This window comes from Mytilus galloprovincialis, chromosome 9 (assembly GCF_965363235.1).
Source record: "Mytilus galloprovincialis chromosome 9, xbMytGall1.hap1.1, whole genome shotgun sequence".
NCBI lineage: Eukaryota > Metazoa > Mollusca > Bivalvia > Mytilida > Mytilidae > Mytilus > Mytilus galloprovincialis.
In genome coordinates this window covers 74362575-74375262 of record NC_134846.1, presented here as the reverse complement: position 1 = coordinate 74375262, position 12688 = coordinate 74362575, and the positions used below count along the sequence as shown (strand labels likewise).

Genomic DNA, 12688 nt, shown 5'->3' with positions numbered 1-12688 from the left:
GTTTCAATCACAAAATCAAAATTATAGTAGTTTGAAATCAGAAATGCAAACATACTTCGCTGAAACTTGTTTATGTAAAGCCTTGACATTGTCTTCTGTATGTTTACAATCAGGTCCAGAAATCAGCTTGTTCAGGTCCAGCTTCAATCTTGATAAACTGTACAATCTCATCCACTGAAATATACAAAATCATTAATGTAATAAAAATATTTTAACATTTTTCATATACCAGGTAATTTCTTTACTAGAGAAATTAAAATCCAAGACTTTGCAGCCACTAGAAATTTATTGTCTTCATTGTCTACTTTATTTTGTTTATTATGAACTTTTTATTGTATAGTTACACTAATTTATCAAGATAACATCAAAGGTGCCCAAACTGTCCCAATTATAAGTCAAATAACAAATAAACACCTGTTTGTCTGCTTGTCTTTTTCATTTTTAGCCATGGCGTTGTCAGTTTATTTTTGATTTATGAGTTTGACTGTCCCTCTGGTATCTTTCGTCCCACTTTTAAAGGACTTTTAAAATTCTAAGACTAAATTTGATAAAAACAACTACTATTTTGCCAAAAAACTTGTTTTGTTGAGTTAAAAGAACTCAGTTGATGAAATAGCTAAATTCAGAAGAGTGCTGTATCCTTAATGCCATTAGCCACAACCTTCTGCCTATAAAAAAAACACAAATCAGAAATGCCTTTGAACTTTTTTGCAATACAGTGCCCTTTTGATGATTATTTATCTATCATAATTTGATTCACACAATTTTGATATCCATGGTATGCCCAAAGGTAATCATGGCAATCTATTTTCTATAAGATGCTAACCTCTTTGGTAGTTACAACATCTTCTATATCTGGTATAATAATGCGGTTGATGTTCTTTCTTACAGATTTATTTCCAGGATATTTCTTATATACAGATCCTATAAACAAATAAAAATAAAACATTAACTCTTGGCAGACTAATAGTATTGTCATTATCAATAAAACATGACCTCATTTTACTTATCATTCTACTAAGCAAGATTGATACCAATCTGAGTCCTGGTTCTTTGAACATTGCTAACCTTAAAATATATCTAGCAATCCTTCTTTTTTTTATTTATTCAAACTGTCCTTTATTAATGATCACCATTCTTTTATTCAGAAAGATATAAATCATTAAAATATTTAAACAGAATATTCATAAACGCAATAGAAATTCAAAATTCATGAAGTAATTATTGTTTGACCCAATCAAATCTACTGGAAATGTCTCAAAACTAATGGATTTTAAATGACAAATTTATCTGTAACTAAATGAAGAAAGTCAATTCAACAATGTATATAAGGAAAATAAATGATTTTATTGCAATCCTAATAAGGACATATTTTAAATTGTTTACCTGTGCCATCCCCACCAGGTTGTTTATTATCCAGGAAGAAGCTTCCAGTCATTATCTTTTTTGATTTCAAATGTTTCATTGGATCTTTTGATGCTGATTTGGGTCTTTCTTTAAATACTGAAAAAAAACATAAATTATACATATTTTTATAAGAAATTGCAATATAGTAGACTATTATTATATATGAATGATATGAACAAGGTTATTTTACAGTTGCATTTAATCTGTTTCATATCACATATTTCAATGAATGGATTCAGAATTTCAACTTATTTTATATGTTAGTTTTTGCAGCTTCAGCATCCTTATTAATGACCTCAAAAACCAATCAATAATATCCACAATTTACAGTTAGAAAGAAAAATTAACATACAACAAAAAACATGAAGTACACGAATGCCCCATCCACACTATCATTTTCTGTGTTCAGTGGACTGGGAAAATGGGATAAAATCTCTAATTTGGCATTAAAATTAGTCATAGGGAACATGTTTACTAAGTTTGAAGTTGATCAGACTTCAACTTCATCAAAAACTACCTCAACCAAAAACTTTAACAAGAACTTTAACCTAAAACGGTACAGACGGACGAACGAATGGATGCACAGATGGAGGAACAGACACACAGACCAGAAAACATAATGCCCATAAATGGAGCATAAAACCACATAAGATGCTCGAGAGCAATGTTCCCCTCCAAAAACCAGTCAATCCTTTTTAGGGGCTTATTCTTATATTCCATGTTCTAATTATTATAGCTGTTACCCTTACCTTCAGATCTGGTCTGATCCCTTATCCTTGGAGCACTCATTGGGCGTCGTAGATGAAGGGAACGTTTGGCTTCTGTTTCTGCTGTCTCCTGTTGATAAAGTTATTTTAAAAGATTGTCACATGAAATTATATTATAAACAAGAATGTGTCCTAAGTACACAGATGCCCCACTCGCACTATCAATTTCCATGTCCAATGGACCGTGAAATTGGATAAAAAATCTAAATTTGCAATAAATCTAGAAAGATCATACCATATGGAACATGTGTACTAAGTTTCAAGTTGTTTGGTCTTCAACTTCATCAAAAACTACCTTGGCCAAAAACTTTAACCTGAAACTCGCACTTTCATTTCTATGTTCAGTGGACCGTGAAATTGGGGTCAAAAGTCTAATTTGGCTTTAAAATTAGAAAGATCATATCATAAGCAACAAGTGTACTAAGTTTCAAGTTGATTGGACTTCAGCTTCATCAAAAACTACCTTGACCAAAAACTTTAACTTGAAACTCGCACTTTCATTTCTATGTTCAGTGGACCGTGAAATTGGGGTCAAAAGTCTAATTTGGCTTTAAAATTAGAAAGATCATATCATAAGCAACCAGTGTACTAAGTTTCAAGTTGATTGGAATTCAGCTTCATCAAAAACTACCTTGACCAAAAACTTTAACCTGAAGCAGGACGACGAACGAACGGACGAACGGAGGCACAGACCAGAAAACATAATGCCCCATCTACTATCATTGGTGGGGCATAAAAATATAGCTGCTTTCAATGACAGTAAACCAACTTATTTACACTAAAAATTTATTTTGTGTTTTACCCTTTTTAGTCCACTTCATGTCTATCTAATTTCACCATTTTCTAATTTACTTGATGTATTCTAATAAGGAAAGATCACATTTTTCACAATCTCAACAATTTATATTCACCTTGTTTTTCTAATTGTGAAAGTCATCAAAATAAGTTGGTTTACAGTAACATGTATTTCTAATTTAAAAGGCAGCAAAATCTTGGAAAAATTAGTATTTCTTATGTGGTAGAAAGATAAGACTTGATCTTCATCACCAAAGAATGTCAGTTACTATATCTATACAACTTAATTACTAATAAAGTTCTACAATGAAAATTAAGTTAAACAATAATAAGAAACAAAAAGTTAGGAATCATCATAAAATTTGTACCTGTTTTTCTGATCTTGCTGAGTGAGAATAGTTTGGAGATCCACCAGACATAATAGCTCTAAGTTTGAATGACTCAGGGGCTGGCAATGCCTTGATATCATCCATATATGGGTGGTTCTAAAATTAAAAGCAAGATAAACAAGAGAGTACATGTTATTGTTTAAAATTATCTCCCCTAAGTTATTCTTCAAAATAATTTAAATGACTATATGAAAATATGATGCGGTATCATTGCTAATGAAATAACTGTCCACTAGAGTTCAAATGAACGGAAAATAAGTTATTCAAAACCACAGTATGGCTTTCAACAATGAGAAAAATCCATACTGTATAGTCTAACGGCCTAATCTATAACAAAACAATTACTGTAAATTCAGTAATTTGTTAATGTGAATAATGCGACTGTGTGAGTATGGCAATAATAAGAACCTGCATTCAAATATTTGATACACATATCTTTATTAGCATCATAAAACTAACAAGTATTTTTTATAAACAGCTTTGGACAACAGAAAACATTTAAATATGATTTCAGTTAATTCCAATTAGCTTTTATAGCTGAAGGAGTTTTGACAACCCTTAATAAACTGTAAACAAAACTTACATATCTATTTCTGTACTTCTTTTTGACAGAATCAATTAGGATTTGTACTTTTCTGGAGAAGTTCATAGCTTTGTCTATCTCTGTTGTAATGTACTGGATATCATCACTCTCAATTATACCTGTGAAAATTAAAAGATTTAACTCATTAGAGGTAATATCCAAAACATCTCTATAGTTAAAATTGAATTTTGAAGGTTAAAAAATAATTAAAAGAAAATTGCATTGTTGTAAAATGCTGTGTTGGGTTATCAGCAATATGATAATATTGTTTGTTTCATTTAAGCCTATACATTTAAGGCAAAGAAGTTATGTTAATACATGTGATCATATTATGGACTGCACAAATAAAATATAAATGCCTTAAACCATGAATTTTCTTTTGACTTAAAACAAGTGTTTTTATTGGTATTCACCTGTTTCTCTAAACCAATGGAATCTACCACCACTACAATGTGCCATGTTACGTAAGCATTCTCCCGTTCGTGTGATGTTGGCATAGCGACCAGGTATAGCACCATTAGCATCATAGTCATCAACATTAAATAAAATGCAGTGAAGTTTCATCCCCCTTCCACTGGTTGCCTGTTCAATGTAGGACATACACATATCTTGACTTTGATCTGGAACTCCACTGGTGAAAAGGTAAATGCCTTCTGGAACTATAAAGCAGAAGTAAAATATTCTATATTTTGTAAAATGCAAGTTAATGAAAACATATATTCAATTATACTTTTATGGAGTTTCTTTTTATCATGCTATAAAACTACCATTGTAACTATAAAATACATCAACAAGTACAGTGAATATTTAAAATCTTAGATATCACATGTTGACAATACTTAAGACACTATAAATTCAGTGGTATGCAAGTAGTGACAATTTTCTGCATGTGATGGTTAAATCATAACACATGATTTTTATATCAAGTCTTTGTTAATCCCTCCCTCACATATGGCAGTTTAAAACCATATAATACCTGAGAATTGTTTTGTACAAAAAAAAGTTCAACTTGTCAAAAAAAAATCAAAAGTATAAAGGTACAGCCTCACAGTGACCTATTAGTTCATTTCTTTGTAATTTGGTCTCTTGTGGAATGTTTTCTCATTGGCAATCAAACTAAATCTTCTAATTTTCATAAAATAAAGATATGAGTCATTTACATGCTACATATTCCCAAATTAATAAGATAATTAAATTCGTCAGCTTCTTAAAAATAAAGAAATCATTAAATATCACTTTCATAATAAGCTTGCATTTGCTTGTTTTTTCCAACAATAATAACTTACTGATTTTATGTTTGATTTCTTCTTCATTTTCTACAGCCAATTTAAATGCTGACAGGAAATTTCTGCTCCCTCCACACTGTAAGTCTAAAATCCATCTGGAAATTTAAAACAGTATTAATATCTCTTAGTTATACAATAAAAATCTACATAGATGAAATTGTCAATGACTTAAGAAGCAAATCGATATACTGGAATGTTTAACTAAAATTGTAAGTAAAAGCTTTAAGATTTTCATGTACATTCATTGCTATTGCCACTTCTGACAGCTTGAAAATTCATGTGACATAATAATGAACACATGAAACAACTAGGGAAATAAGAATGATATTGAATGGCAACTAATAATCATGATTAAACCTTTTGGGTTTAAGGTGAGATAAAATATAATGCAGTTATGTAATCTCTAGCTCTTTATATATATATTTATAATAACAAATTTTATAAAAGTGTTATAAATTAGTCACAATTACTGCATTAATTTTCAATCTAAATTTTCTCTTAACCAAATGTCTAAATACTCTTTTTGCATATTAAAGCTTACTTCCATGCAGCTTGTAGATTCTGTTCTGTAGGCTTCATCATTGTGGGTTTCCATGCAACAGCTTTACTTCCAAATCTAAAATCAAAAGGAAAATGTGAAAGTCATCAATTTGTAAAATATAACAATATGCCAAATTTTGAAATGCATCTTAAAAACATACATGCTTATTTATGAATTTATGAATTAGAGATATAGGTTCAACTTGACCTTATAAAAAATTGTATAATAATAGAAAAAAAAAACCAGACAAATAATGTGATCCAACTAAAAATCGTCAATCAAACATTTGATAAAAAAGATGTTTATACTTACGCAATGACATTGAAGAACTTTTTGTTGGCCATTTGTTGTTCCATCAATAACCGTATTGAGTGTTGTATGTGGACTAAATAGTTGACATTAGATACAGACATATCTATCAGAATAACTACACTGTAATAGAAACATATACGTCAAGTTAATAACAGGATATAAAATGAACACTTCAGGAGACCCAAAATTCTGAGACAATAATTTTCATAAACTTAATGTTCTCAAGCGCCTGTGTTGCTCACCTAGGTCTTTGTACACCTTCAGTTGTCATCCATACGTTTGATTAGTTTGAGCTTTCCATTTTGAATTTAACTCAAAATTTAGTATTTTTTTATTTTCCTTTTTTTTCAACCATGACCAAAAACACAAAACAAATTAATGAGCAGTATCTCAAATAAGAAGTTGATTTACAATTTCCAAAATAGACTTATTTGTAGATTTTGTCTTGCCTATATTTAAAGTTTCAATCTACTGGTATCTATAATAATTTACTTAAGATACTAACAATAAATTGAAAATATTAATTTGGATGTAACATATGCATATCTAAAAAAATGTCACTTAATATCTGTGTGAGATAAAAAACAATAAGTAGATTTACTTTTTATCTACAACAGTTCCAAAAATTCTACGACTACCGGTGGCCAACCAATCAATTCTTTTTTCATACAGGCCAACTCCAGAATTTAATTGTTTCTGATATTCAAACAGCTGGGTCATATCCACATGCACATTCTTCATAGAACCATCATGCCATTGGAACTGTACCATAGCTTTCTGAAATAGTTTTAATTGTATTCTTATTAAAATCTGTTCATGCAGCATATGTTTACTATTCTAATCTCTGCCAATATGTGAACTAAATGCAAATTAAAAACTTTATAATGTCAATTTTCATTTAAAACTTGAGTGGTGTCATTAGAATTACAAGCAGAGCTTTTTTTTTGGCTTAGACATAATTTACTTATGAACAGGTATCTTCTACAAATATTCATGTTTAAAAAAAAGAATGTAAAAGATGTCAATATTTCCTGTTATATTTTACACAACAAGAATGTGTCCTCAGTACACGAATGCCCCACTCGCACTATCATTTTCCATGTTCAGTGGACCGTGAAATTTGGGTAAAAACTCTAATTTGGCATTAAAATTAGAAAGATCATATCATAGGGAACATGTGTACTAAGTTTGAAGTCGATTGGACTTCAACTTCATCAAAAACTACCTTGACCAAAAACTTTAACCTGAAGCGGGACAGACGGACGGACGAACGAACGGACGGACAAACGGACGCACAGACCAGAAAACATAATGCCCCTCTACTATCGTAGGTGGGGCATAAAAAACATCAAAAATTCCAAATTAGCATTTAATTATTTTTGAATATACTAAATAATTTTGTTTTTCAGTTAAGTAAAAGATTACTAAAAGCTGAAATTACTGAATGTTATGTATACTGTCAATAAGACAAAGAAAATAAGAGAAGAATGTAGTGTACAGATCAGGGGAGATAATTACCTCATGCACTTGTGACTGAACAGCTTTCTTTATAACAGGTATAAATTCTTCTTTGTAAGAGTAGGCATTGGGTGCTAAAACTTGATACAAATCCAATTTTCTTGCTGAAAATATCAAAAATAAAATATTTTAATATTTAAACAAATATTCTTTCAAATGTTCTGTAATACCAACACAATCTTGATTAAAAACTTTATTTTTTACCATGCCGCAATGAACTTGATTCTACCATTGAAAGATCTCTGAATATGTGTATTTTAAAATTTTGTAGTACATGTATTAATATGAAATTTATTATCTTTCAGTTAATCACATTATGTTGTTAACATTTTTAACATACAATACAGAGATTTTTTCAATTGTATCTTCTCATTCAGCGAAAATTATACACAGTTAAAATATAACCTGCATATTTCTTCATCAAATCGTGAAAAAAACTGATGCGAAAAAAAATCAGATAAAGGGTATCTTAAATTTAATGCATTCATTATAATGTCATAATCAAAGGTAATGATTTAATTAAGTAAAACATTTTTCTTACCTTTCAATCCATGTTGTTTGATCCATTCAATTGAACATCTAGCTAAGAATTTTGGCACTTCTATTTTAAGCTGTAAATCATGACCTGGGGGTCTAGGTAAGAACCTGGACTGTGGTAATTTGGATACCTCTGTTGATATCTAAATAGAAATTTCAAGTTCTTCAGATGTATGTAACAAACTGAGTATCGTCAACTAAATGAGATTCAATGAACATACAATAAGTGAATATAAGTAAACGTTACAACATAATTACACACAAAATATTAGTATAAGAGCAAAATATAAGGTAAAAACACAACAGATAATATATAAATAGTTTATACAAGCAATATTTCAAGTATAAATGCAGTGGCACATCATGTATTGACACATCTAATAACACTGTCTAAGAGATCGACTATATTCTGCTACAAACTGAATAACATGTGCATGACACAGCTTGAGAAATTGAACCAACAATTTGGCTGTTTTGGGGTAAATACTCCCTGAAAGTATCATCGTGAACTTCTTGTAAACCATCAGGCTCATTTTCAATGTTTGTAGTTCTATTTAAATCAGACAATTCACTGTTGAAATCACTAGACGATAAAACACGATACAACACGACCATAAACGTCGGCAGCCATCTTTTTCTTTTTTTAAACAATAATTCAATATTATTTTTAAGAATTTTCATTTCAAGATGTCCTGATTTTTAACTGTTCCTTTGGTTGAAGAAAACACATGTTTGTATGGTTTTCAAATCACTTTCTAATTTTTATTAAATTATAGCAATATCAAAAACAAAATTTGGCACTTAACTTTATTATCACCTTTGATACATGTAAAATAAAAATTAAAACTGAAAGAAACCCTGACAGACACCTTGTTCCTATGTTTACCTCATTTATAATACTGACTAAAGCACTTCCCATCATTCCCTGTCTCATTTCCTTTATTTTGTTGATCACATCCTGGGCTTTCTGAATTTCCTTCAATATAACACTTATCTCTGTTCCAGTATAAATTTGTTCCTACAATAACATAAACATTTACTCTAAAGAAATTTAGTCATTTATCTATCCTTCCTAAGATCTTATGTGTTCTTTGTCTACAAAACTATTCGTTGTTTTGAAATGTATTTTTTTTTGTAGAATTTGGTTGATTAAAATAGGAAAAACTTGTTGTTTCTAATTAAGAGTATTTGTTTTATAGTACATTCTGTTTGATAATTATGTCACAAATGAAACATTTTCCTCCCAATTTTTAAAAGTTTGTTTAAGACACATTTTTGTTAGTAAAGCATGGAGACAGGATCGGTATTCAAATCAGATTAAGTTGACATACAATAGTACAGGATAGAAAGTTATCATGTCTTGCAGATTTAAATTTCAATAAAAGGTGTTTTTTTGGAAGACGTACAATTAGTATATTAACAGCAATTGGCAAAGGGTAGTGGTTCAAAATTTTCCATATTATCATGCCACCTTTCCATTGAACACATTATGCATTAATCATTTACTATCCTTATTTCTAATAATATTACTTCTTTGTCCACAATCTGCATCATTTGTATCCATATGTGTATAAATAACACTTTTCATATTCATTTCAATTTTTTTTACAAGCTTAATCTTTAATTTATATCTAGTGCCTAATATGATTACAGGGTAAATAACTCCATACATACCTCACAACTCGCTGTATAACAATGATATGAACCTCCTGAGGCTTCTGCCAAATTCCTTAATGTTAACTGTCAAAGAAAAAGAAATGAAAAAGATACATGTACAAGGATTTTAAATCATCTCTTAAATTATTCTAAACATTTATCATTGATTTCAAATAGACTAGAGTGAGTGAAGTGCAAAATTTAACTGTTTCATTTTCAAAGTTTTTAAAAGTATTCTCCATTTACTATGCTTTTTGGCCTGTGCAAATGTGGACATTTTTTATTATTAAAGGGAAATTTAAAAACAATTAATCCAATCTAGAATGTTTTACTTACATTTGTTAGCTGATTACTGCAATCATAGGCCACACAATTTAATTCTATATGTTGACCAACACCCATCTGATGTATATAATCACATAACACTTCAGTTGTCTGATCTGGACTACAAAAATATATATACATTTTTCCATGAAACTATTTTATTCTGATGACAGTAGTAAATCATTAATATAATTCAACTTATAAAGTGACAAGTGTTAAATAGTAGACCAGGCCTTGAAGTCATAAAACTTTAGAGTTTTTTGTACACATACTCCAAAATCAACCAATCAAAATGCTTAATTTCATGTTTCAAGCACGAATTTTGTGCTCTGAGCACTGACCCAAGTTTTATTACTTCAACCCCAGGCAATCCTGGTTTTACCCTCTTAAAAATAATAAAAAAAAAAAAAAATTGAAAATGCAAATATTTCAAGGAAGTCAAACTCAATCCATCATATTTGAACATATTTTTTTCAAAGTTGCATCAAAGATTAAAATACAAAGTATTTGAACACAATAAAGAAAAAAATATAATATTTCAAAAATACTTGGTGACACAAATAATCAACAAAAGAAAGCATATAAACCTACAGGTATTCTTTGAAACAAAGTAACTATCTACTTACACACTGCCTGATATAAGGAGAACTGAGTCGATGTCTTTAAGCTTCATAACATGTTTCATGGCCTTCAGTAGATTACATCCTCCACTCTGTCTTATACGTAATACCCATTCTTTACCTTCCTCTATTCTGGAATTATTCATATACATCATGTTATTTATCTATTCAAATTTCACATGAACATAAGTATATTCTATTTAAGTGTTTATTCTTCTTGTAATATATAGACATTTTAAATGCTGAAACAGACAATTTTTCCTGAATAAAGGACACTAATGATCTAGAATTTAGAATTTTTTGAAAAGTTGAAGGCCATATCAAATTAAATGCAGGTGGGAATTTCTTTAATTTCAAATATTCTGAGTGACAATAAAAAATGCAACATTACAAAAAAAAAAATGTATTTTAATGTTGGATTTTTGTATTAGGGGTAGAATGGTCTAAACTTTTCTTAGGTTATTATTATTATCAACTTCTATGCCAGATATGAAGATCAAAAGACTATAATTGTATGATACAATATACCTCTTTGTAAAATTATCAGATAGCATTTTTATTGTTTTTTAATGTTGAATGCCAATTCTCTGTATATTCATACAGTTTCATGTAAGTTTCTTTAACTGGTCGTTGGAGTTTCCTGCTGTATTGAAGACCCATTGGTGGCCTTTGGCTGTTGTCTGCTCTTTGGTTGGGTTGTTGTCTCTTTGACACATTCCCCATTTTTATTCTTAATTTTATTTTATATGTAAAACAAAACACTATAAGTATGGTAAGCTTTTCAACTTGATTTCATTCCTCCATAATAGACTTTCTCTAATTCATCTTCAATTTATCCCTTTCTGCACCCATTGTATAAAAAAATTATCAACGTGTGGTTCGTTTGATCTCAGTTCTTCATTGGTTAAAATCCGATTATGACGTCGAATATTCTTGTTTTCCTCTGAATTTCATATTGTGACGGCATGAAAAAAGACGACCATGTCTGATGACGTCACATACAAAGAACACATCTTTTTGCAGATCAGTCGCAAAGAAGCAATAAGTTTGCCGGCGTATTGTTTGAAAATCATTAGAGAAACAGATTTTACCACAAAATCTCGTGTAATACGATATTTATCCACTCTTGACAGCAAGCCTCACATTTTAAATTTGAAAATTCAACTGTCTCGAGAGGATAAATATCGTATTACACTCGATGCAGTGGTAGACTCTATATTTATCCTCCCTTATAATGTTTATATGTATATACATGTATATATATTTACTTACATTCTAATATTGACATCCCTAGATACTGGCCATAGTGGGTCAATATCAGTTCCGAAGGACATCAGATATACAGAAGTCGCCTTTGATAACTGTTCATCAAGCAAGTGCTATAGAAAGAAAAGTGTAAAAATATGAATAAAGTCTAATAATATAAAACTTTTACCAATCATATAAAAATATTGTTTCAGGTATTCAAACCATAGATTTACTGGTGTTCAATCTTAACAATTGTCATCGTAATGCACTTAACAGCTTCATTCTTCTATGCAAAGACATCAGATAACACTTTTTTATTTCCACTGCAATCTTTGTGTTTATCTACTGATATCACTATGAACCTTTTATCATGAGAAAATATTCAACATTAGGGAGCAACAAATTATGAATTTTGTTTACAATAAAACTTACGACAAGATTTTCCTGTAGGGTCTGTAGTCTACCAAACCCTGCATTAGCATCGGACATGTCAACAACAACAGCCAATCTTTTGGCTCTAAGGTTTCCAAATATCTGAAATATATTAAAATGGTGGCATAAGGTTTTAAGTTTCTCAGCACTTACAAGTATACATCTACCTCTTCCCCATTTTTTTTTAATAATAAATTGAAAGTAAATGTAAAACTGTGAAGAACTCCATCACTAATGTGACTGGTTTAACCCATCTACCATTTTCAATTACCA

The 12688-nt window shown here is 30.0% G+C and overlaps 1 protein-coding gene across 1 annotated transcript in view; it reads right to left on the bottom strand.

The window, feature by feature from the left end:
* LOC143045922 (von Willebrand factor A domain-containing protein 3A-like) overlaps window positions 1-12688 on the bottom strand; it is a 28827-nt gene that overhangs the window by 8991 nt on the left and 7148 nt on the right. The window contains exons 7-25 of the mRNA XM_076218766.1: window positions 12416-12517; window positions 12008-12114; window positions 10742-10867; window positions 10128-10236; window positions 9810-9875; window positions 9022-9153; window positions 8140-8278; window positions 7599-7702; window positions 6682-6857; window positions 6081-6200; window positions 5769-5843; window positions 5228-5322; window positions 4355-4600; window positions 3942-4060; window positions 3338-3454; window positions 2157-2244; window positions 1387-1503; window positions 827-924; window positions 56-174 (exon numbers count right to left, since the gene is read on the bottom strand). Of these exons, the coding sequence (XP_076074881.1) occupies window positions 56-174; window positions 827-924; window positions 1387-1503; window positions 2157-2244; window positions 3338-3454; window positions 3942-4060; window positions 4355-4600; window positions 5228-5322; window positions 5769-5843; window positions 6081-6200; window positions 6682-6857; window positions 7599-7702; window positions 8140-8278; window positions 9022-9153; window positions 9810-9875; window positions 10128-10236; window positions 10742-10867; window positions 12008-12114; window positions 12416-12517 (2255 nt within the window). The remainder of the gene's footprint in view (window positions 1-55; window positions 175-826; window positions 925-1386; window positions 1504-2156; window positions 2245-3337; window positions 3455-3941; window positions 4061-4354; window positions 4601-5227; window positions 5323-5768; window positions 5844-6080; window positions 6201-6681; window positions 6858-7598; window positions 7703-8139; window positions 8279-9021; window positions 9154-9809; window positions 9876-10127; window positions 10237-10741; window positions 10868-12007; window positions 12115-12415; window positions 12518-12688) is intronic.